The 21,753-nt window shown below is 44.8% G+C and overlaps 1 protein-coding gene across 1 annotated transcript; it reads left to right on the forward strand.

Annotated features, from left to right (window-relative positions):
• The first annotated feature begins 314 nt into the window (after positions 1-314).
• Positions 315-21,500, forward strand: LOC139550208 (SLAM family member 9-like). The gene is made up of 7 exons (XM_071360926.1): positions 315-468; positions 5,583-5,638; positions 18,235-18,549; positions 18,767-19,048; positions 19,182-19,295; positions 19,451-19,494; positions 20,797-21,500. Exons 2-7 carry the CDS (start codon positions 5,584-5,586, stop codon positions 20,896-20,898), a joined length of 912 nt encoding a protein of 303 aa, XP_071217027.1. The 5' UTR covers positions 315-468; position 5,583; the 3' UTR covers positions 20,899-21,500.
• The last annotated feature ends 253 nt before the right edge of the window (positions 21,501-21,753 follow it).

The following is a 21,753-nucleotide window of genomic DNA, read 5'->3' on the forward strand; positions in this document are numbered from 1 at the left end:
GACAGCCTACAGGGAGGAGGTGAGGGACCTGGTGGAGTGGTGCCTGGAAATAACCTCACACTCAACGTCAACAAAACGAAGGAGCTGATCGGAAACAGTTGAGGGAGCACGCCCCTATCCACATCGACGTGAACACAGTGGAGAAGGTGGAAAGCTTTAAGTTCCTCCGCGTACACATCCCTGACAAAGTGAAATGGTCCACCCACACAGACTGGTGAAGGCGCAACAGATTCACAATTGAGAGCGTCCTGTCGGGCTGTATAACCGCCTGGTATGACAACAGCACCGCACGCAACTGCAGGGCACTCCAGAGGGTGGTGTGGTCTGCCCAACGCATCACCGGGGGCACAATGCCTGCCCCTCCAGGACACCTACAGCACCCGATGTTACAGGAAGGCACCATGGTCATCAAGGACATCAACCACCCGAGCCACGGCCTGTTCACCCCATTATCATCCAGAAGGCGAGGTCAGTACAGGTTCATCAAAGCCGGGACCGAGAGGCTGATAGAAGCTGTTTATCTCAAGGCCATCAGACTGTTAAATAGCCATCACTAGCCGACTACCACCCGGTTACTCAACCCTGCACCTTAGTGGCTGCTGCCCTATATACATAGACATGGAATCACTGGCCACTTTAATACTGTTTACATACTGCTTTACTCATCTCATATGTATATACAGTATTCTATTCTACTGTATTTTTGTCAATGCCACTCCGACATTGCTCATCCTGATATTTATATTTCTTAATTCCATTATTTTTTACTTTTTAGATTTGTGTATTGTTGTGAATTGTTCTAAACTACTGCACTGTTTGAGCTAGGAACATAAGCATTTTGCTACACCCACAATAACATCTGATAAATATGTGTATGTGACGAATAAAATGTTATTTTATTTGTTGATTTACATGATATTGGTACAGGGGAGGCCATGGGAAGGTCCTGAATGCTTAGAATGTATCCCAAATGGCACCCTATTCCCTTTATAGAGCTTCTTGGTCCCTGGTCCAAAGTAGTGCACTATATAGGACATAGGGTAACATTTGAGGCAGACATTAATGATTTATGTCACGTTCTGACCCTAGTTATTGTGTTAATCCTTTGTTTTGTTGGTCAGGACGTGAGCTGGGTGGGCATTCTATGTGTTGTGTTTCTATGTTGGGTTTAATGTGTTGCCTGATATGGTTCTCAATTAGAGGCAGGTGTTTGACGTTTCCTCTGATTGAGAACCATATTTAAGGTAGGCTGTTCTCACTGTTTGTTTGTGGGTGATTGTCGCTGTGTCTGTGTTTTGTTGCACCACACGGTACTGTCTCGTTCGTTCATTCGTTTTTCCTGTTCGTGCGTTCTTCGTTTCATGTAGTTCTCATGTTCAGGTCTGTTTAGTTCGTTTTGTTATTTTGTAATTTCTAAAGTGTGCTTCGTCATCGTTATTTCTTTTCTCAATTAAATTCATTATGTATTCATCACCCGCTGCGCCTTGGTCCGCTCATTCACCACAAGACGACCGTTACAGAATCACCCACCAACAAAGGATCAAGCAGCGGGGAGAAGGGCAGCGACAGCAGCAGCAGGAGCAACCTACACAGGATTTCTGGACATGGGAGGACTAATTGGATGGTAAAGGTCCATGGGCACAGCCAGGAGAATATCGCCGCCCCAAAGCTGAGCTGGAGGCAGCGAAAGCAGAGAGGCGGTGGTATGAGGAGGCAGCACGGAGGCGAGGCTGGAAGCCTGTTAATCAAGCCCAAAAATGTATTGGGGGGGGCTACAAGGGAGTGTGGCGAAGTCAGGTAGGAGACCTGCGCCAACTCCTCGAGCTTACCGTGGAGAGCGAGAGTACGGGCAGACACCGTGTTATGCGGTAAAGCGCACGGTGTCTCCTGTACGTGTTCATAGCCCGGTGCGGGTTATTCCACCTTCCCGCACTGGCAGGGCTAGATTGAGTATTGAGCCGGATGTCATGAAGCCGGCCCAACGCATCTGGCCACCAGTGCGTCTCCTCGGGCCGGCATACATGGCACCAGCCTTACGCATGGTGTCCCCGGTTCGCCTACATAGCCCAGTGCGGGTTATTCCACCTCCCCGCACTGGTCGGGCTACGGGGAAAATACAACCAGGTAAGGTTGGGCAGGCTCAGTGCTCAAGGGAGCCAGTACGCCTGCACGGTCCGGTATTTCCGGCGCCACCTCCCCGCCCCAGCCCATTACCACCAGTGCCTACACCACGCACCAAGCCTCCTGTGCGTCTCCAGAGTCCTGTGCGTCCTGTTGCTGCTCCCCGCACTAGCCTGAAGGTGCGTGTCCTTAGCCCGGTACCTCCAGTTCCGGTACCACGCACCAGGCATACAGTGCACCTCAGCCGGCCAGAGTCTGCCGTCTGCCCAACGCCGTCAGAGCTGCCCGTCTGCCCAACGCCGTCAGAGCTGCCCGTCTGCCCAGCGCCGTCAGAGCTGCCCGTCTGCCCAGCGCCGTCAGAGCTGCCCGTCTGCCCAGCGCCGTCAGAGCTGCCCGTCTGCCCAGCGCCGTCAGAGCTGCCCGTCTGCCAAGCGCCGTCAGAGCTGCCCGTCTGCCAAGCGCCGTCAGAGCTGCCCGTCTGCCAAGCGGCGTCAGAGCTGCCCGTCTGCCAAGCTCCGTCAGAGCTGCCCGTCTGCAAAGCTCCGTCAGAGCTGCCCGTCTGCCAAGCGCCGTCAGAGCTGCCCGTCTGTCCCGAGCCGTCAGAGCTGCCCGTCTGTCCCGAGCCGTCAGAGCTGCCCGTCTGTCCCGAGCCTTCAAAGCCGCCCGCCAGACAGGAGCCGCTAGAGCCTTCCGCCAGACAGGAGCCGCCAGAGCCTTCCGCCAGACAGGAGCCGCCAGAGCCTTCCGCCATACAGGAGCCGCCAGAGCCTTCCGCCATACAGGAGCCGCCAGAGCCTTCCGCCATACAGGAGCCGCCAGAGCCTTCCGCCATACAGGAGCCGCCAGAGCCTTCCGCCAGACAGGAGCAGCCAGAGCCTTCCGCCAGACAGGAGCAGCCAGAGCCTTCCGCCAGCCATGAGCAGCCAGAGCCTTCCGCCAGCCAGCCATGAGCAGGCAGAGCCTTCCGCCAGCCAGCCATGAGCAGCCAGAGCCTTCCGCCAGCCAGCCATGAGCAGCCAGAGCCTTCCGCCAGCCAGCCATGAGCAGCCAGAGCCAGCCAGCCAGGATCCGCCAGAGCCAGCCAGCCAGGATCCGCCAGAGCCAGCCAGCCAGGATCCGCCAGAGCCAGCCAGCCAGGATCCGCCAGAGCCAGCCAGCCAGGATCCGCCAGAGCCAGCCAGCCAGGATCCGCCAGAGCCAGCCAGCCAGGATCCGCCAGAGCCAGCCAGCCAGGATCCGCCAGAGCCAGCCAGTCCGGAGCGGTCCCTCAGTCCGGGGCTGCCCCTACGTCCAGCGGGACCCATGTCTAGGGTTTCCAGTCCAAGGTCGGTGGCGAGGGTCGCCACCTTGAGGAGGCCACAGAAGCGGACAAAGACAAGGGTGAAGTGGGGTCCACGTCCAGCGCCAGAGCCGCCGCCGCGGAGAGATGCCCACCCACACCCTCCCCTATAGGTTTAGGTGGTGCGGTCGCAGTCCGCACCTTGGGGGGGGGGGGGGTACTGTCACGTTCTGACCCTAGTTATTGTGTTAATCCTTTGTTTTGTTGGTCAGGACGTGAGCTGGGTGGGCATTCTATGTGTTGTGTTTCTATGTTGGGTTTAATGTGTTGCCTGATATGGTTCTCAATTAGAGGCAGGTGTTTGACGTTTCCTCTGATTGAGAACCATATTTAAGGTAGGCTGTTCTCACTGTTTGTTTGTGGGTGATTGTCGCTGTGTCTGTGTTTTGTTGCACCACACGGTACTGTCTCGTTCGTTCATTCGTTTTTCCTGTTCGTGCGTTCTTCGTTTCATGTAGTTCTCATGTTCAGGTCTGTTTAGTTCGTTTTGTTATTTTGTAATTTCTAAAGTGTGCTTCGTCATCGTTATTTCTTTTCTCAATTAAATTTCTTATGTATTCATCACCCGCTGCGCCTTGGTCCGCTCATTCACCACAAGACGACCGTTACAATTTATTGCAGCAGCTTCACTGTCAACAGTCGTCCATTCATACTCTGAATGGACGACTGTAAAAATTTACAAATATATAACACTAGATTTCATGATTCTTTTGTTATTGGTAAATGCCAAATGTACTGTAGAACAGGCGTTTTCAAACTTTTCTTGCCCAGGCAAACTGGTGACCCAAATCCCCATCATTCAGCTGCAACAAAAAAGTCACATCTTGTCTTATCCTTGCCATTATCATTCACCTGATGAAAGGTAATACATAATACATAGACCTCCTCACAGTACAAGAGAAAGTGTAAACTCTAACAGTCTATTAGCTAGAAAGGTATCTTGGCGGTAAAGAGGAATCGTTGCTGTTGCTTTAAAGCTAATTTCCTGCAATTCTGTGCATTTCTCTGTGGCTAATACTGTGTTCCTCTGGTTAAACATTATAACTAAATCCATGGGCATGGGCCCTGAGTGCCCGGTTTTAGAAATATTTGATTCTCCCTGAATGGCTATCGTTTACTTGATCGTTAGTTCTCAAAGTACATATAGTTCAACATCTTTTGGTGCTTTTTATCTAATTTTGATCGTTTAAATTGACACTGAACTGTTTTTCCATCCTGAAAATTACATTTTCCTCTGCTAATACAGGAGTAATAAAGGCCTAGTTCACTAGATTTAAAAAAAAAATGAATAGACTTCCAGTCATTGCGGTAACGCTAGTTAGCATTGGCTTGTGAAACTACCGCTAACTTCCTTCATACTGGACACAGATACATGCAAATGTTAAGTAAATAAAGCGCCTTGCCAAAATCATGAAGTATCCCTTTAAGATGTCATGTGTCACATTTTGCCTGCTGGGATTATATCTGTTTTGGATTTAAAAGTTTATTTGAAATTTTAAAAAAGTCACAACATTGCATTTACATTTAAATGTGTGCCATTTAGCAGACACTCTTATTAACAGCAACGTACAATTAGTGCATTCATCTTAAGATAGCTAGGTAAGACAACCACATATCACAGTCGTAGCAAGTATTTTTAGTAAAAGACAAGTTCACTTTTTTTAGGAGGGGGGTTAAGACTGACTGTGTTATTTAAGATTATATTTGAGGAGGTAGGGTTTCAGACATTTTTGGAACGTCTTTAGCAAGAAGAAAAAATACTTGTCATTTGAAAATGCAGTAAGATGTTGACTCCTTTATAGCAGGGATGGGGTACATTTTTATACAAAAATCAGTCAATGCAGGAAGTGATATGAATCTACAGTCCTAAAGTGGAAACTTTTCACAGTTTCTCATTTTCAGTTTACTGAAGTCTTTGAAAATACATGCTCTTTTTTCAATTATTGAATTGGAATTTCAGTTTACTTGCTGAATCGATTGCCTTCAATTCGAATTTACCCCAATCATGCCTTGGACTGAAAACTATGTAACCCACACATTTGTGACGTAGAATGTGCTACATAAGTGGCCGCTGTGATGAGGGGATTAAATGAGGAACTTACTTTAACTTCCTGTTTTACAGTATGGCAGCTCTCTTACATTACATAGTTTTTCTATCAGCTCTTGTCCAAGGATCAGGTAAATATTCAACCATTCTATCTTTGTTCTAATATTGACTTTGTTCTATCTGCTGCCAATGACTGGAACGAACTGCAAAAATCGCTGAAGTTGGAGACTTATATTTTCCTCACTAACTTTAAACATCAGCTATCTGAGCAGCTAACCGATCGCTGCAGCTGTACACAGCCCATCTGTAAATAGCCCATCCAATCTACCTACCTACCTACCCCATCCCCATATTGTTTCTATTTACTTTTCTGTTCTTTTGCACACCAGTATTTCTACTTGCACATCATCATCTACACATCTATCACTCCAGTGTTAATTTGCTAAATTGTAATTACTTCGCTACTATAGCCTATTTTTTGCCTTACCTCCTCACGCCATTTGCACACACTGTATATAGACTTTTTTTCTATTGTGTTATTGACTGTACGCATGTTTATTCCATGTGTGACTCTGTGTTGTTGTATGTGTCACACTGCTTTGCTTTATCTTGGCCAGGTCGCAGTTGTAAATGAGAAGTTGTTCTAAACTGGCCTACCTGGTTATATAAAGGTGAAATTAAAAAAATATATGCATACCAAGAATCAGAAAGGCAGGCAAGTGACAGCCAGTAGGTTTGTGCTGATAGTTTCACTAGATGTTAGGGATGGGCAATGCACATGTTTTTTGCTATTTATAATTTGTATTTTTAATTTTTAAAGACAACAACAACAGCACAGTGACAACAAACCTTCAAACATGATAAACAACAAGGGGGAGGGGCAAGGCAGGGTAGCCTGGGATCTACCAGGACACACAACACACCCAGCGAGGCCTGCCAAAACACTCCAGGCATCCTGTGTGACCTGGCAGGAGTCAGGCCTGGGAAGGGATTGACAAGCCCAATGGGGGATCCATGAGTCACTGTTCTTCAGATAATTGTCAATATCCTGTAAAACCAACAAAAGAAAGACTGAATTATACTGGATATCCAGTCATATACCTGATATGTCATGCCTCCTACTGTACTTTACCACATATTGATGTTAGATCCCAAATAACCATATCACAGAGGTTTTCACTGTATGGGGATAGGTTTTCTATCAGGGGGTAAGAACGCTAGGGTAGACTACATGGATAACTACAATTTATGATATCTCTGGTATTGTCTATTGTACAACTTTGGAGTACAATTCTGATATTTCATGGAAATAGAATTCTGATATTTTAAATAAATATTATTATATATCCAGGACCTCCTATACCAGGTGGTGTCAGAGGAAGGCCCTAAAAATTGTCAAACTCCAGCCACCCCAGTCATAGACTGTTCTCTCTGCTATCGCACGACAAGCGGTACCGGAGCGCCAAGTCTAGGTCCAAAAGGCTTCTTAACAGCTTCTACCCCCAAGACATAAGACTCCTGAACAGCTAATCAAATGTCTACCCAGACTATTTGCATTGTCCCCCCCTCTTTTATGCTGCTACTACTCTCTGTTTATTATCTATGCATAGTCACTTTAACTCTAGCTACATGTACATATTACCTCGACTAACCTGTGCCCCTCCACATTGACTCTGTACCGATACCCCCCGTATATAGCCTCCACATTGACTCTGTACCGGTACCCCCTGTATAGAGTCTCCACATTGACTCTGTACCGATACCCCCCGTATATAGCCTCCACATCGACTCTGTACCGTATGTAGCCTCGCTACTGTTATTTTACTGCTGATCTTTAATTATTTTTTTCTTTTTTTACTTAACACTTATTTTTCTAAACTGCATTGTTGGTTAAGGGCTTGTAAGTAAGGATTTCACTGTAAGGTCTACACCTGTTGTATTTGGCGCATGTGACAAATAACATTTGATTTTAAACGGAATAGAATTCTGATATTTTAAATAGGTATTATAATATTTGAAATGGAATTCTGATATTTAAAATAGATAATGGAATATTTGAAATGGAATAGAATTCTGATATTTTAAATGCATATAATATTTGAAGTTGAATAGAATTCTGATATTCATTGCAAGTATCTCTCTCTGTTGACATTGATCAATTGGTTATTTAGTAGTCATTTGTTAAAGCATCCTGTTCTGTATTACAAGAAGCAAACGTATAGTGTTCATGGGTATAAAAGTGTGAGAAACCTGTTGAGCTACAGGATGTGGAAAGCCACAGCTTCAACAGCGAGGGTGTGGGTGATACACTGACAACGTTGACAGACATTTACAAGCCAACTGGTTCTATGATAGATGTCTTTTAGACCACAAACAGAAACACACTTTTAATGCAAGAAACATCACCCAACATACTGTATCTTATAACTGATCTCTGAATTACATTTGGTTTTGTACAATACATAGAAAAGAGGAAAAGTGTTTTGTAATTCATGCTAACGAAGTGATGGTGCTGGAGAGGATAGCTGCCATCTTATCGGCTCTTAACCAACCATGTTATTTAAAAATAATAATGCATTGTTCGTAACTTGTTTTGTACATAATGTTGCTGCTACCGTCTCTTATGACCCTAGCTAACGTTCAATCGCGGGAAAATAAATGGTACGAACTGAAAAAATATATTCTACCAACGGGACATTAAAAACTGTAATATCTTCTGTTTCACCGAGTCGTGGCTGAACAACGACATGAATAACATACAGCTGGCATGTTATACACTCTATCGGCAGGACAGAACAGCAGCCTCTGTTAAGACACGGGGCGGGGGCCTATGCATTTATGTAAACAACAGCTGGTGCATGATATCTAAGGAAGTCTCAAGGTTTTGTTCGCCTGAGGTAGAGTATCTCATGATAAGCTGTAGACCACACTATCTACCTAGAGTTTTCATCTGTATTTATCGAAGCTGACTACATACCACCACAGACCGATGCTGGCACTAAAACCTCACTCAATGAGCTGTATACCACCATAAGCAAACAGGAAAACGCTCATCCAGAAGCGGTGCTCCTAGTGACCGGGACTTTAATGCAGGGAAACTTAAATAATTCTTTCCTCATTTCTATCAGCATGTTAAATGCGAAGCCAGAGGGGAAAAACTTCTCGACCACCTTTACTCCACACACAGAGACGCATACAAAGCTCTCCCTCGCACTCCATTTAGCAAAAAAATACAAACAGTGTAGCTAGGCAATCAAACAAGCTAAGCGTCAGTGTAGAGACAAAGTAGAGTCGCAATTCAACAGCTCAGACAAAAGATGTATGTGGCAGGGTCTACAGTCAATCACGGATTACAAAAAGAAAACCAGCCCCGTCGTCTTGCTCCCAGACAAACTAAACAACTTCTTTGATCGCTTTGAGGACAATACAGTGCCACTGACACGGCCCGCTACCAAAACCTGCGGGCTCTCCTTCACCGCAGCCAACGTGAGTAAAACATTTAAACGTGTTAACCCTTGCAAGGCTGCCGGTCCAGACAATACCCTAGCTGCATCCTCAGAGCATGCGCAGACCAGCTGGCTGGAGTGTTTACGGACATATTCAATCAATCCCTATCCCAGTCTGCTGTTCCCACATGCTTCAGGAGGGCCACCATTGTTCCAGTTCCCAAGAAAGCTAAGGTAACTGAGCTAAACGACTATCGCCCCGTATCACTCACTTCCGTCATCATGAAGTGCATTGAGAGACTAGTTAACACCATCGTACCCTCAACGGAATTACTTCCGGCGCCGACCGAGATGGCCGCCTCGCTTCGCGTTCCTAGGAAAATATGCAGTATTTTGTTTTTTTATGTGTTATTCCTTACAATGGTACCCCAGGTAATCTTAGGTTTCATTACATACAGTCGGGAGGAACTACTGAATATAAGAGCAACGTCAACTCACCATCGTTACAACCAGGAATATGACTTTCCCGAAGCGGATCCTGTGTTTTGCCTTCCACCGAATACAATGGATCTGATCCCAGCCGGCGACACTAAACAACGACGCCGTAAACGAGGCAAACGAAGCGGTCTCCTGGTCAGGCTTCGGAGACGAGCACATCGCGCTCCACTCCCTAGCATACTACTCGCCAATGTCCAGTCTCTTGACAACAAGGTTGATGAAATCCGAGCAAGGTTAGCTTTCCAGAGAGATATCAGAGACTGCAACGTTCTGTGCTTCACGGAAACATGGCTTACTCGAGAGATGCTAACGGAGTCGGTGCAGCCAGCTGGTTTCTTCACGCATCGCGCCGACAGAAACAAACATCTTTCTGGTAAGAAGAGGGGCGGGGGTGTTTGCCTTATGATTAACGAGACGTGGTGTGATCATAACAACATACAGGAACTCAAGTCATTCTGTTCACCTGATCTAGAATTCCTCACAATCAAATGTCGACCGCATTATCTACCAAGGGAATTCTCTTCGATTATAATCACAGCCGTATATACCCCCCCCCAAGCAGACACATCGACGGCCCTGAACGAACTTTATCTGGCTCTTTGTAAACTGGGAACCACACACCCTGAGGCTGCATTCATCGTAGCTGGGGATTTTAACAAGGCTAATCTGAAAACAAAACTCCCTAAATTCTATCAGCATATCGATTGTGCTACCAGGGCTGGTAAAACCTTGGATCATTGTTATACTAACCTCCGCGACGCATATAAGGCCCTCCCCCGCCCTCCTTTCGGAAAAGCTGACCACGGCTCCATTTTGTTGCTTCCAGCCTACAAACAGAATCTAAAACAGCAAGCTCCCGCGCTCAGGTCTGTTCAACGCTGGTCCGACCAATCTGATTCCACGCTTCAAGACTGCTTCGATCACGTGGATTGGGATATGTTCCGCGTTGCGTCCAACAACAATATTGACGAATACGCTGATTCGGTGAGCGAGTTCATTAGAAAGTGCATTGACGATGTCGTACCCACAGCAACGATTAAAACATTCCCAAACCAGAAACCGTGGATTGATGGCAGCATTCGCGTGAAACTGAAAGTGCGAACCACTGCTTTTAACCAGGGCAAGGTGACCGGAAACATGACCGAATACAAACAGTGTAGTTATTCCCTCTGCAAGGCAATCAAACAAGCTAAGTCCCAGTATAGAGACAAAGTAGAGTCGCAATTCAACAGCTCAGACACAAGAGGTATGTGGCAGGGTCTACAGTCAATCATCGATTACAAAAAGAAAACCAGCCCCGTCGCGGACCAGGATGTCTTGCTCCCAGACAGACTAAATAACTTTTTTGCTCGCTTTGAGGACAATACAGTGCCACTGACACGGCCCGCAACCAAAACCTGCGGGCTCTCCTTCACTGCAGCCGAGGTGAGTAAAACATTTAAACGTGTTAACCCTCGCAGGGCTGCAGGCCCAGACGGCATTCCCAGCCGCGTTCTCAGAGCATGCGCAGACCAGCTGGCTGGTGTGTTTAAGGACATATTCAATCAATCCTTATCCCAGTCTGCTGTTCCCACATGCTTCAAGAGGGCCACCATTGTTCCTGTTCCCAAGAAAGCTAAGATAACTGAGCTAAACGACTACCGCCCCGTAGCACTCACTTCCGTCATCATGAAGTGCTTTGAGAGACTAGTCAAGGACCATATCACCTCCACCCTACCTGACACCCTAGACCCACTCCAATTTGCTTACCGACCCAATAGGTCCACAGACGACGCAATCGCAACCACACTGCACACTGCCCTAACCCATCTGGACAAGAGGAATACCTATGTGAGAATGCTGTTCATCGACTACAGTTCAGCATTTAACACCATAGTACCCTCCAAACTCGTCATCAAGCTCGAGACCCTGGGTCTCGACCCCGCCCTGTGCAACTGGGTCCTGGACTTCCTGACGGGCCGCCCCCAGGTGGTGAGGGTAGGTAACAACATCTCCACCCCGCTGATCCTCAACACTGGGGCCCCACAAGGGTGCGTTCTGAGCCCTCTCCTGTACTCCCTGTTCACCCACGACTGCGTGGCCATGCATGCCTCCAACTCAATCATCAAGTTTGCGGACGACACTACAGTGGTAGGCTTGATTACCAACAACGACGAGACGGCCTACAGGGAGGAGGTGAGGGCCCTCGGAGTGTGGTGTCAGGAAAATAACCTCACACTCAACGTCAACAAAACAAAGGAGATGATTGTAGACTTCAGGAAACAGCAGAGGGAGCACCCCCCTATCCACATCGACGGGACAGTAGTGGAGAAGGTGGAAAGTTTTAAGTTCCTCGGTGTACACATCACGGACAAACTGAATTGGTCCACCCACACAGACAGCGTTGTGAAGAAGGCGCAGCAGCGCCTCTTCAACCTCAGGAGGCTGAAGAAATTCGGCTTGTCACCAAAAGCACTCACAAACTTCTACAGATGCACAATCGAGAGCATCCTGTCGGGCTGTATCACCGCCTGGTACGGCAACTGCTCCGCCCACAACCGTAAGGCTCTCCAGAGGGTAGTGAGGTCTGCACAACGCATCACCGGGGGCAAACTACCTGCCCTCCAGGACACCTACACCACCCGATGTCACAGGAAGGCCATAAAGATCATCAAGGACAACAACCACCCGAGCCACTGCCTGTTCACCCCGCTATCATCCAGAAGGCGAGGTCAGTACAGGTGCATCAAAGCGGGGACCGAGAGACTGAAAAACAGCTTCTATCTTAACCTCTCTGGGATCGCGGGACGCTTGCGTCCCAACAGCCTTTTAAAATGTAGAGCGCCAGATTCCAAAAAAAATCTATAAAATCAAACTTTATTAAATTACACATATAAGATACCAAATTAAAGCTACACTCGTTGTGAATCCAGCCAACATGTCAGATTTCAAAAAGGCTTTTCGGCGAAAGCATAAGATGCTATTATCTGATGATAGCACAATGTCAACAAAGAGAGTGTAGCATATTTCAACCATGCCGGCGCTACTCAAAACGCAGAAATAAAATATAAAACATGCATTACCTTTGACGAGATTCTTTTGTTGGCACTCCAATATGTCCCATAAACATCACAAATGGTCCTTTAGTTCGATTAATTCCGTCCATATATATCCAAATTGTCCATTTATTTGGCGCCGTTGTACCAGGAAAAACAGCCTTCAATTTGCGCAAAATCACGACAAAATATCTAAAAAATTACCTCTAAACTTTGCCAAAACATTTCAAAGTACTTTTGTAATACAACTTAAGGTATTTGTAAACGTTAATAATCGATCAAATTGAAGACGGGTCAATCTGTTTTCAATACAGGATATCAACAAACTCACGGTACTTTTCAAGTCTTGCTCAACTCTCAAACATAAACACACGACGTCACTCCACTTCCGGGTCAATATCTCTCTCATTTTACTAATGAAAAACCTTAACCTTTTTCCATACAATGGCGACATCCAGTGGAAGCAGTAGAAACTGCGTGGAGAGTGATTAGAATTCTGGTTTGCCCATGAATACCCATTGAACATACAGGAACTTAACAATAAAAAAGTTAGTCCTCAGGGTTTTGACTGCTATATAAGTTCTGTTATACTTACAGATATGATTCAAACAGTTTTAAAAACTTCAGAGTGTTTTCTATCCAAATCTACTAATAATATGCATATCTTATATTCTGGGGATGAGTAGCACGAAGTTGAAATTGCGCACGCTATTTTTCCCTAAGTGAAAACCCCCCTATCCACATCGACGGGACAGTAGTGGAGAAGGTGGAAAGTTTTAAGTTCCTCGGTGTACACATCACGGACAAACTGAATTGGTCCACCCACACAGACAGCGTTGTGAAGAAGGCGCAGCAGCGCCTCTTCAACCTCAGGAGGCTGAAGAAATTCGGCTTGTCACCAAAAGCACTCACAAACTTCTACAGATGCACAGTCGAGAGCATCCTGTCGGGCTGTATCACCGCCTGGTACGGCAACTGCTCCGCCCACAACCGTAAGGCTCTCCAGAGGGTAGTGAGGTCTGCACAACGCATCACCGGGGGCAAACTACCTGCCCTCCAGGACACCTACACCACCCGATGTCACAGGAAGGCCATAAAGATCATCAAGGACAACAACCACCCGAGCCACTGCCTGTTCACCCCGCTATCATCCAGAAGGCGAGGTCAGTACAGGTGCATCAAAGCGGGGACCGAGAGACTGAAAAACAGCTTCTATCTTAAGGCCATCAGACTGTTAAACAGCCACCACTAACATTTAGTGGCCGCTGCCAACATACTGACTCAACTCCAGCCACTTTAACCTTTACAGCCCAGCCGCTAGCGGAACTCCTCCCACATTCCACTGAAAAGGCAGAGCGCGAAATTCCAAATATATTTTTTAGAAATATTTAACTTTCACACATTAACAAGTCCAATACAGCATTTGAAAGATAAACATCTTGTGAATCCAGCCAACATGTCCGATTTTTTTAATGTTTTACAGCGAAAACACCACGTATATTTATGTTAGCTCACCACCAAATACAAAAAAGGACAGACATTTTTCACAGCACAGGTATAATGGGAATTGATGGAAATTATGTAAAAATGTATCACTAGCCACTTTAAACTATGCCACTTTATGTTTACATACCCTACATTACTCATCTCATATGTATATGTATAGACTGTACACTATACCATCTACTGCATCTTGCCTATGCCGTTCTGTACCATCACTCATTCATATATCTTTATGTACATATTCTTTATCCCTTTACACTTGTGTGTATAAGGTAGTAGTTGTGGAATTGTTAGGTTAGATTACTTGTTGGTTATTACTGCATTGTCGGAACTAGAAGCACAAGCATTTCGCTACACTCGCATTAACATCTGCTAACCATGTGTATGTGACAAATACATTTGATTTGATTTGATTTGAACTTGTCATTAAGCTCGAGACCCTGGGTCTTGACCCCGCCCTGTGCAACTGGGTCCTGGACTTTCTGATGGGCCGACCCCAGGTGGTGAGGGTAGGAAACAACATCTCCACCCCAATGATCCTCAACACTGGGGCCCCACAAGGGTGCATTTTCAGTCCTCTCCTGTACTCCCTGTTCACCCATGACTGCGTGGCCATGCACGCCTCCAACCCAATCATCAAGTTTGCAGACGACACTACAGTGGTAGGCTTGATTACCAACAACGACAAGACGCCCTACAGGGAGGAGGTGAGGGCCCTTGGTGTATGGTGTCAGGAAAATAACCTCACACTCAACGTCAACAAAACAAAGAAGATGATCGTGGACTTCAGGAAACAGCAGAGGGCGCACACCCCTATCCACATCGATGGGACAGTAGTGGAGAAGGTGGAAAGTTTTAAGTTCCTCGGTGTACACATCACGGACAAACTGAAATGGTCCACCCACACATACAGCGTGGTGAAGAAGGCACACCAGCGCCTCTTCAACCTCAGGAGGCTGAAGAAATTTGGCTTGTCACCAAAAACACTCACACAATCGAGAGCATCCTGTCCGGCTGTATCACCGCCTGGTACGGCAAATGTCTGGTCCTGTCTGGTCCAGTGACGGTGGGTTTGTGCCCATAGACGACGTTGTTGCCTGGTGATGTCCGGTGAGGACCTGCCTTACAACAGGCCTACAAGCCCTCAGTCCAGCCTATTGCGGACAGTCTGAGCACTGATGGAGGGATTGTGCATTCCTGGTGTACCTCGGGCAGTTGTTGTTGCCATCCTGTACCTTTCCCGCAGGTTTGATGTTCGGATGTACCGTTCCTGTGCAGGTGTTGTTACACGTGGTCTGTCACTGCGAGGACGATCAACTGTCCGTCCTGTCTCCCTGTAGCGCTGTCTTAGGCGTCTCACAGTATGGACATTGCAATTTATTGCCCTGGCCACATCTGCAGTCCTCATGCCTCCTTGCAGCATGCCTAAGTCACGTTCACGCAGATGAGCAGGGACACTGGGCATCTTTCTTTTGGTGTTTTTCAGAGTCAATTGAAAGGCCTCCTAAGTTTTCATAACTGTGACCTTAATTGCCTACTGTCTGTAAGCTGTTAGCGTCTTAACGATCATTCCGCAGGTGCATGTTCATTAATTGTTTATGGTTCATTGAACAAGCATTGGAAACAGTTTAAACCCTTTACAATGAAGATCTGTGAAGTTATTTTGATTTTTATGAATTATCTTTGAAAGACAGGGTCCTGAAAAAGGGACGTTTCTTTTTTGCTGAGTTTATATATACAGTGTGGAGAACAAGTATTTGACACACTGCCGATTTTGCAGGTTTTCCTACTTACAAAGCATGTAGAGGTCTGTCATTATTATCATAGGTACACTTCAACTGTGAGAGACGGAATCTAAAACAAAAATCCAGAAAATCACATTGTATGATTTTTAAGTAATTAATTTGCATTTTATTACATGACATAAGTATTTGAATACCTACCAACCAGTAAGAATTCTTGCTCTTGCAGACCTGTTAGTTTTTCTTTAAGAAGCCCTCCTGTTCTCCACTCATTACCTGTATTAACTGCACCTGTTTGAACTCGTTACCTGTATAAAAGACACCTGTCCACACACTCAATCAAACAGACTCCAACCTCTCCACAATGGCCAAGACCAGAGAGCTGTGTAAGGACATCAGGGATAAAATTGTAGACCTGCACAAGGCTGGGATGGGCTACAGGACAATAGGCAAGCAGCTTGGTGAGATGGCAACAACTCTTGGCGCAATTATTAGAAAATGGAAGAAGTTCAAGATGACAGTCAATCACCCTCGGTCTGGGGCTCCATGCAAGATCTCACCTCGTGGGGCATCAATGATCATGAGGAAGGTGAGGGATCAGCCCAAAACTAAACGGCAGGACCTGGTCAATGACCTGAAGAGAGCTGGGACCACAGTCTCAAAGAAAACCATTAGTAACACACTACACCGTCATGGATTAAAATCCTGCAGCGCACGCAAGGTCCCCTGCTCAAGCCAGCGCATGTCCAGGCCCATCTGAAGTTTGCCAATGACCATCTGGATGATCCAGAGGAGGAATGGGAGAAGGTCATGTGGTCTGATGAGACAAAAATAGAGCTTTTTGGTCTAAACTCCACTCGCCGTGTTTGGAGGAAGAAGAAGGATGAGTACAACCCCAAGAACACCATCCCAACCGTGAAGCATGGAGGTGGAAACATCATTCTTTGGGGATGCTTTTCTGCAAAGGGGACAGGACGACTGCACCGTATTGAGGGGAGTATGAATGGGGCCATGTATCGCGAGATCTTGGCCAACAATCTCCTTCCCTCAGTAAGAGCATTGAAGATGGGTCGTGGCTGGGTCTTCCAGCATGACAACGACCCAAAACACACAGCCAGGGCAACTAAGGAGTGGCTCCGTAAGAAGCATCTCAAGGTCCAGGAGTGGCCTAGCCAGTCTCCAGACCTGAACCCAATAGAATATCTTTGGAGGGAGTTGAAAGTCCGTATTGTCCAGCGACAGCCCCGAAACCTGAAGGATCTGGAGAAGGTCTGTATGGAGGAGTGGGCCAAAATCCCTGCTGCAGTGTGTGCAAACCTGGTCAAGAACTACAGGAAACGTATGATCTCTGTAATTGCAAACAAAGGTTTCTGTACCAAATATTAAGTTCTGCTTTTCTGATGTATCAAATACTTCTGTCATGCAATAAAATGCAAATGAATTACTTAAAAATCATACAATGTGATTTTCTGGATTTTTGTTTTAGATTCTGTCCCCACTGTTTATATTTTTTATATTTAAAGTTTCCTAAAATTCTCAATCAAATAGCTAAATGATCCATCTTAAAGCAATTCCATATGTCAGCTTAGAACCCTCCCTCTAAAATTCTAAGTTGAGTGAACATTAAATTCAACTTGAGAATTTACCGTATGTTGGTTCAGCTACAGTGCCTTCAGAAAGTATTCATCATTGACTTATTCCTGAGCCTGAATTCAAAATGCAATAAATATATTTTTTTCCTCACCCATCTACATACAATACCCCATAATGAGAAAGTGAAAACATATATTTTGAAATATTTTTAAACAAATACTTATTTACATAAGTATTCACACCACCAAGTCCATGCTTTGTAGAAGCACCTTGGCAGTGATTACAGTTGTGAGTCTTTCTGGGCAAGTCTCTAAAAGCTTTCTTTGATTTTTAAAATTATTTTCAAAATTCTTCAAGCTCTGTCAAATTGGTTTCTGATCATTGCAAGACAACCATTTTCAGGTCTTGCCATAGATTTTCAAATAGATTTAAGTCAAAACTTTAACTCGGCCACTCAGGAACATTCATTGTCTTCTAAACACTATTATTGCACACAGAGTGAGTCCATGCAACTTATTATGTGACTTGTTAATAAGCACATTTTTACTACTGAACTTATTTAGGCTTGCCATAACAAAGGGGTTGAACACTTATTGACTCAAGACACTTCAGCTTTTCAGTTTTAATTACTTTGCTAAATTCTTCAAAAAACATAATTCCACTTTGACATTATGGGGTATTGTGTGTAGACCAATGATTTAAAAAAATCATAATTTAGTCAATTTTAAATTCAGGCTGTAACACAACAAAATGTAGAAAAAGTTAAGGAGTATGAATACTAAATGTTGAGCAAACACACAGTCCTATTGCAGCTGCCTTACAATTGTACATTGAATCACCTTCTTTTTTTGTGTGTGTTTTTGATAGACTGTTTCATTTTTACATGAAGTTTTCTGTCTCTTTATTTCAGAATCCAGCACTGAGACTCTGAAACTGTTTGTTCTAAAGGGACAACATGTTCATCTGGATGTCCAAGGATATGCTAAACTTAAAAATATAGATTATTTAAAGTGGACATTTAACAAATCTCAAAATTTAGTACAATACTCCAATGAATCATCAAAAGTGAAATTATTTACTAAATACCAAGGCAGGGTTGAGTTTAGTGCGGCAAACTTCTCTCTAGTACTGAAGAACCTACAGGAAGGAGACAGTGGACTTTATGACGCAGGAGCGAGTGGTGACGAAAACAAAGATGTTGCCAAGTACCAGATATCAGTTCAAGGTAGGTTGTCCTCCTTCACTCCCTCTCTTTGTATCGATATGGTTACAGTGGCTTAGCAATCAAAAATGAAATGTGAAATCTATCTCAGGTTAAATTTACTCTAATTTACTGCAGTTTGAAGTACAGAAAATAGTCAACAACAGTAAATGGTGACTAGAAAAATGATCAGCCATTTTGTGTGTGATCTAACCATGTTTATTTATCTGCTTGTTTCCAGAGAGAGTTGAGCCTCCAGTCCTGACAGTGAACTCTGTCACCTCCATCAATGGCATCTGTAACGTGACTGTGACCTGCAGAGGCCAGAACACCTCTGTCACCTCCAGCTGTAACAACAGCACCTGCTCTCAGGTGGGAGGAGAGAGTAGAGGGGCTGAGACCTCCACTGTCCCCCTGCTCAATGTCTATGTGGCAGGGGGTTCCATCATCTGTAACCACAGCAACCAGGTCAGCTGGGCCACTGACACGAAGGAGATCGAAACTATTTGTGCATCCAAATCTAGTAAGACACGCACCCATGCATGCATACACAAACACTCGTGGATGCACACACTCACACGCACACATACACACTAGACTAGATTATATGTTATATCCTATGTTGACGTTGCAATTTTTCTGTCACTGTATTGCAGAAACAGAGCGGGACAAAGAGGACCACGACTACAATGTCAAAGTCGGCATCATCATCATCATCATCATTATTTTTGTTGGATGTGCCCTGTTTGCTTGGCGAATGCTGAATAAAAGTAAGTTGTTCTTGCTGCAGGATCACTCTTAATACAGTAACCTCATTATATGAATTAAACCAATGTGAATACTGTTGATAACAGGTTGTAATGATTTCACTATATATACAGCACTCATAGCGAAACTTAATTGGATTTTTGTGGTTTGTTTACAGGTGACAAAAAGGACATCATGAACACAGAGTATGCTTCAGTCAGGGTAAGATACCGCAGATATTTACCATCACTGATACTGTGTCATTCTTGATGCAATAAATCAAATTCAGTTAGTGGAACATTTATGAATTCTAAATGACAGAAACTCCTGTTAATATCATATACTGTGTAGCAGGGATGGGCAACTCATTTTTATATAAATAAAATTGTGTGTGTTTGGACACCTACTCATTCAAGGGTTTTACTTTATTTTACTATTTTCTAAATTGTAAAATAATAGTGAAGACATCAAAACTATGACACAAAAGTGTTAAACAAACCCAAATATATTTTATATCTGAGATTCTACAAAGTAGCCACTAGTTGACTTGATGACGGCTTTGCACAGTCTTGACATTCTCTCAACCAGCTTTATGAGGTAGGCACCTGGAATGCATTTCAATTAACAGGTCTGCCTTGTTAAATGTTCATTTGTGGAATTTCTTTCCTTCTTTATGCATTTGAGCCAATCAGTTGTTTTGTGACAAGGTAGGAGTGGTATACAGAAGATAGCCCTATTTGGTAAAATACCAAGTCCATATTATGGCAAAAACAGCTTAAATAAGCAAAGAGAAACGACAGTCCATCATTACTTAAAGGCATGAAGGTCAGTCAATGCGGAAAATTAAATTACTTTGAAAGTTTCTTCAAGTGCAGTCGCATAAACCATCAAGCTCTATGATGAAACTGGCTCTCATGAGGACCGCCACAGGAAAGGAAGGCCCAGAGTTACCTCTGCTGCAGAGGATAAGTTCAGTAGAGTTAACTGCACCTCAGATTGCAGCCCAAATAAATGCTTCACAGAGTTCAAGTAACAGACACATCTCAACATCAACTGTTCAGAGGAGACTGTGTGAATCAAGCCTTCATGGTCAAATTGCTGCAAAGAAACCACTACTAAAGGACACCAATAATAAGAAGAGACTTGCTTGGGCCAAGAAACACAAGGTTTTTGGTTCCAACCGCCGTGTCTTTGTGAGACGCAGAGTAGGTAACAGATGATCTCAGCATGTGTGTCCAAACTTTTGACTGGTACTGTATATATGTATATTTTTTTGGGGGGGGGGGGGTGGAACTCAGTCTGGGTCTCAACTTCCTTACTGTTTAGAGTAACAGAATACACAAGGTGTAATGACATTTTTTTTGTTGCCCCTACCCCCATCTAAAATGTCCATCCCTGTTGTAGAGCATTGAACAGCCACTGAGAAATTTTACATTTATTGATTTGAGGTCATTAAATACCTTGTTTTATACTTGTCACCTTTCATAAATTCATTGTGATGTTGACACTGTTTTTATTCTCCAGACTCCAGATAACAGTCAAGCAGGTGGTGAAGAGCAGGTCTCTACAGGTCCAGCATCACCCACCATCTACAGTACGGTGGGACACCACCACCCCCAGCTGTGAACCACCCCCCGTAGTGCGAGACCATTCTCAGCTTGTAGACCTCCCCATGTCCTCCCCCCATGTCCTCCATGTCCCCCATGTCCTCCATGCGTGAGAGTTAATACTGTGGTGGGAAAAGAAAAACATTCAATCAGGAATGTTAAGACGGGACTCAATCTGATTTAATTTGATCTCCCTTTTTTGTTTTATCTTTATTTAACTAGGCAAGTGTCACGCCCTGGCCTTAGTTATCTTTGTTTTCTGTAATATTTTGGTTAGATCAGGGTGTGACAGGGGGGATGTTTGTGTGTATTTGTCTCGTCTTGGGTGGTGGTATGGTATAGTTTTTTTTTTGGTAGAGTGTATGGGTTTGTGTTGAGTGTAGGTGTCTAGGTATGTCTATGGTTGCCTGAATGGTTCTCAATCAGAGACAGCTGTCATTCATTGTCTCTGATTGGGAGCCATATTTAAGGCAGCCATAGGCAGTAGGCTATTGTGGGTAATTGTCTATGTGTAGTGTTTAGTGTCAGCACTATTTTGTTTGATATAGCTTCACGGTCGTCTGTTTGTTGTTTTTGTTCGTTTGTTTCGTCTTCATAATAAAAGAAGATGTCTTTCTATCACGCTGCGCCTTGGTCCTCTATTCAAAGTTACGACGATCGTGACAGCAAGTCAGTTAAGGACAAATTCTTATTTTCAATGACGGCCTAGGAACAGTGGGTTAACTGCCTGGTCAGGGGCAGAACGACAGATTTGTACCTTGTCAGCTCGGGGATTTGAACTTGCAGCCTTTTGGTTACTTGTCGGCTAAGCACCATTTAAAGGTTCCGACGTTCGCTGAGACAGCATTTACGATAAATGCTGCATATGTTAGCT

This window comes from Salvelinus alpinus, chromosome 23 (assembly GCF_045679555.1).
Source record: "Salvelinus alpinus chromosome 23, SLU_Salpinus.1, whole genome shotgun sequence".
Lineage (NCBI taxonomy): Eukaryota > Metazoa > Chordata > Actinopteri > Salmoniformes > Salmonidae > Salvelinus > Salvelinus alpinus.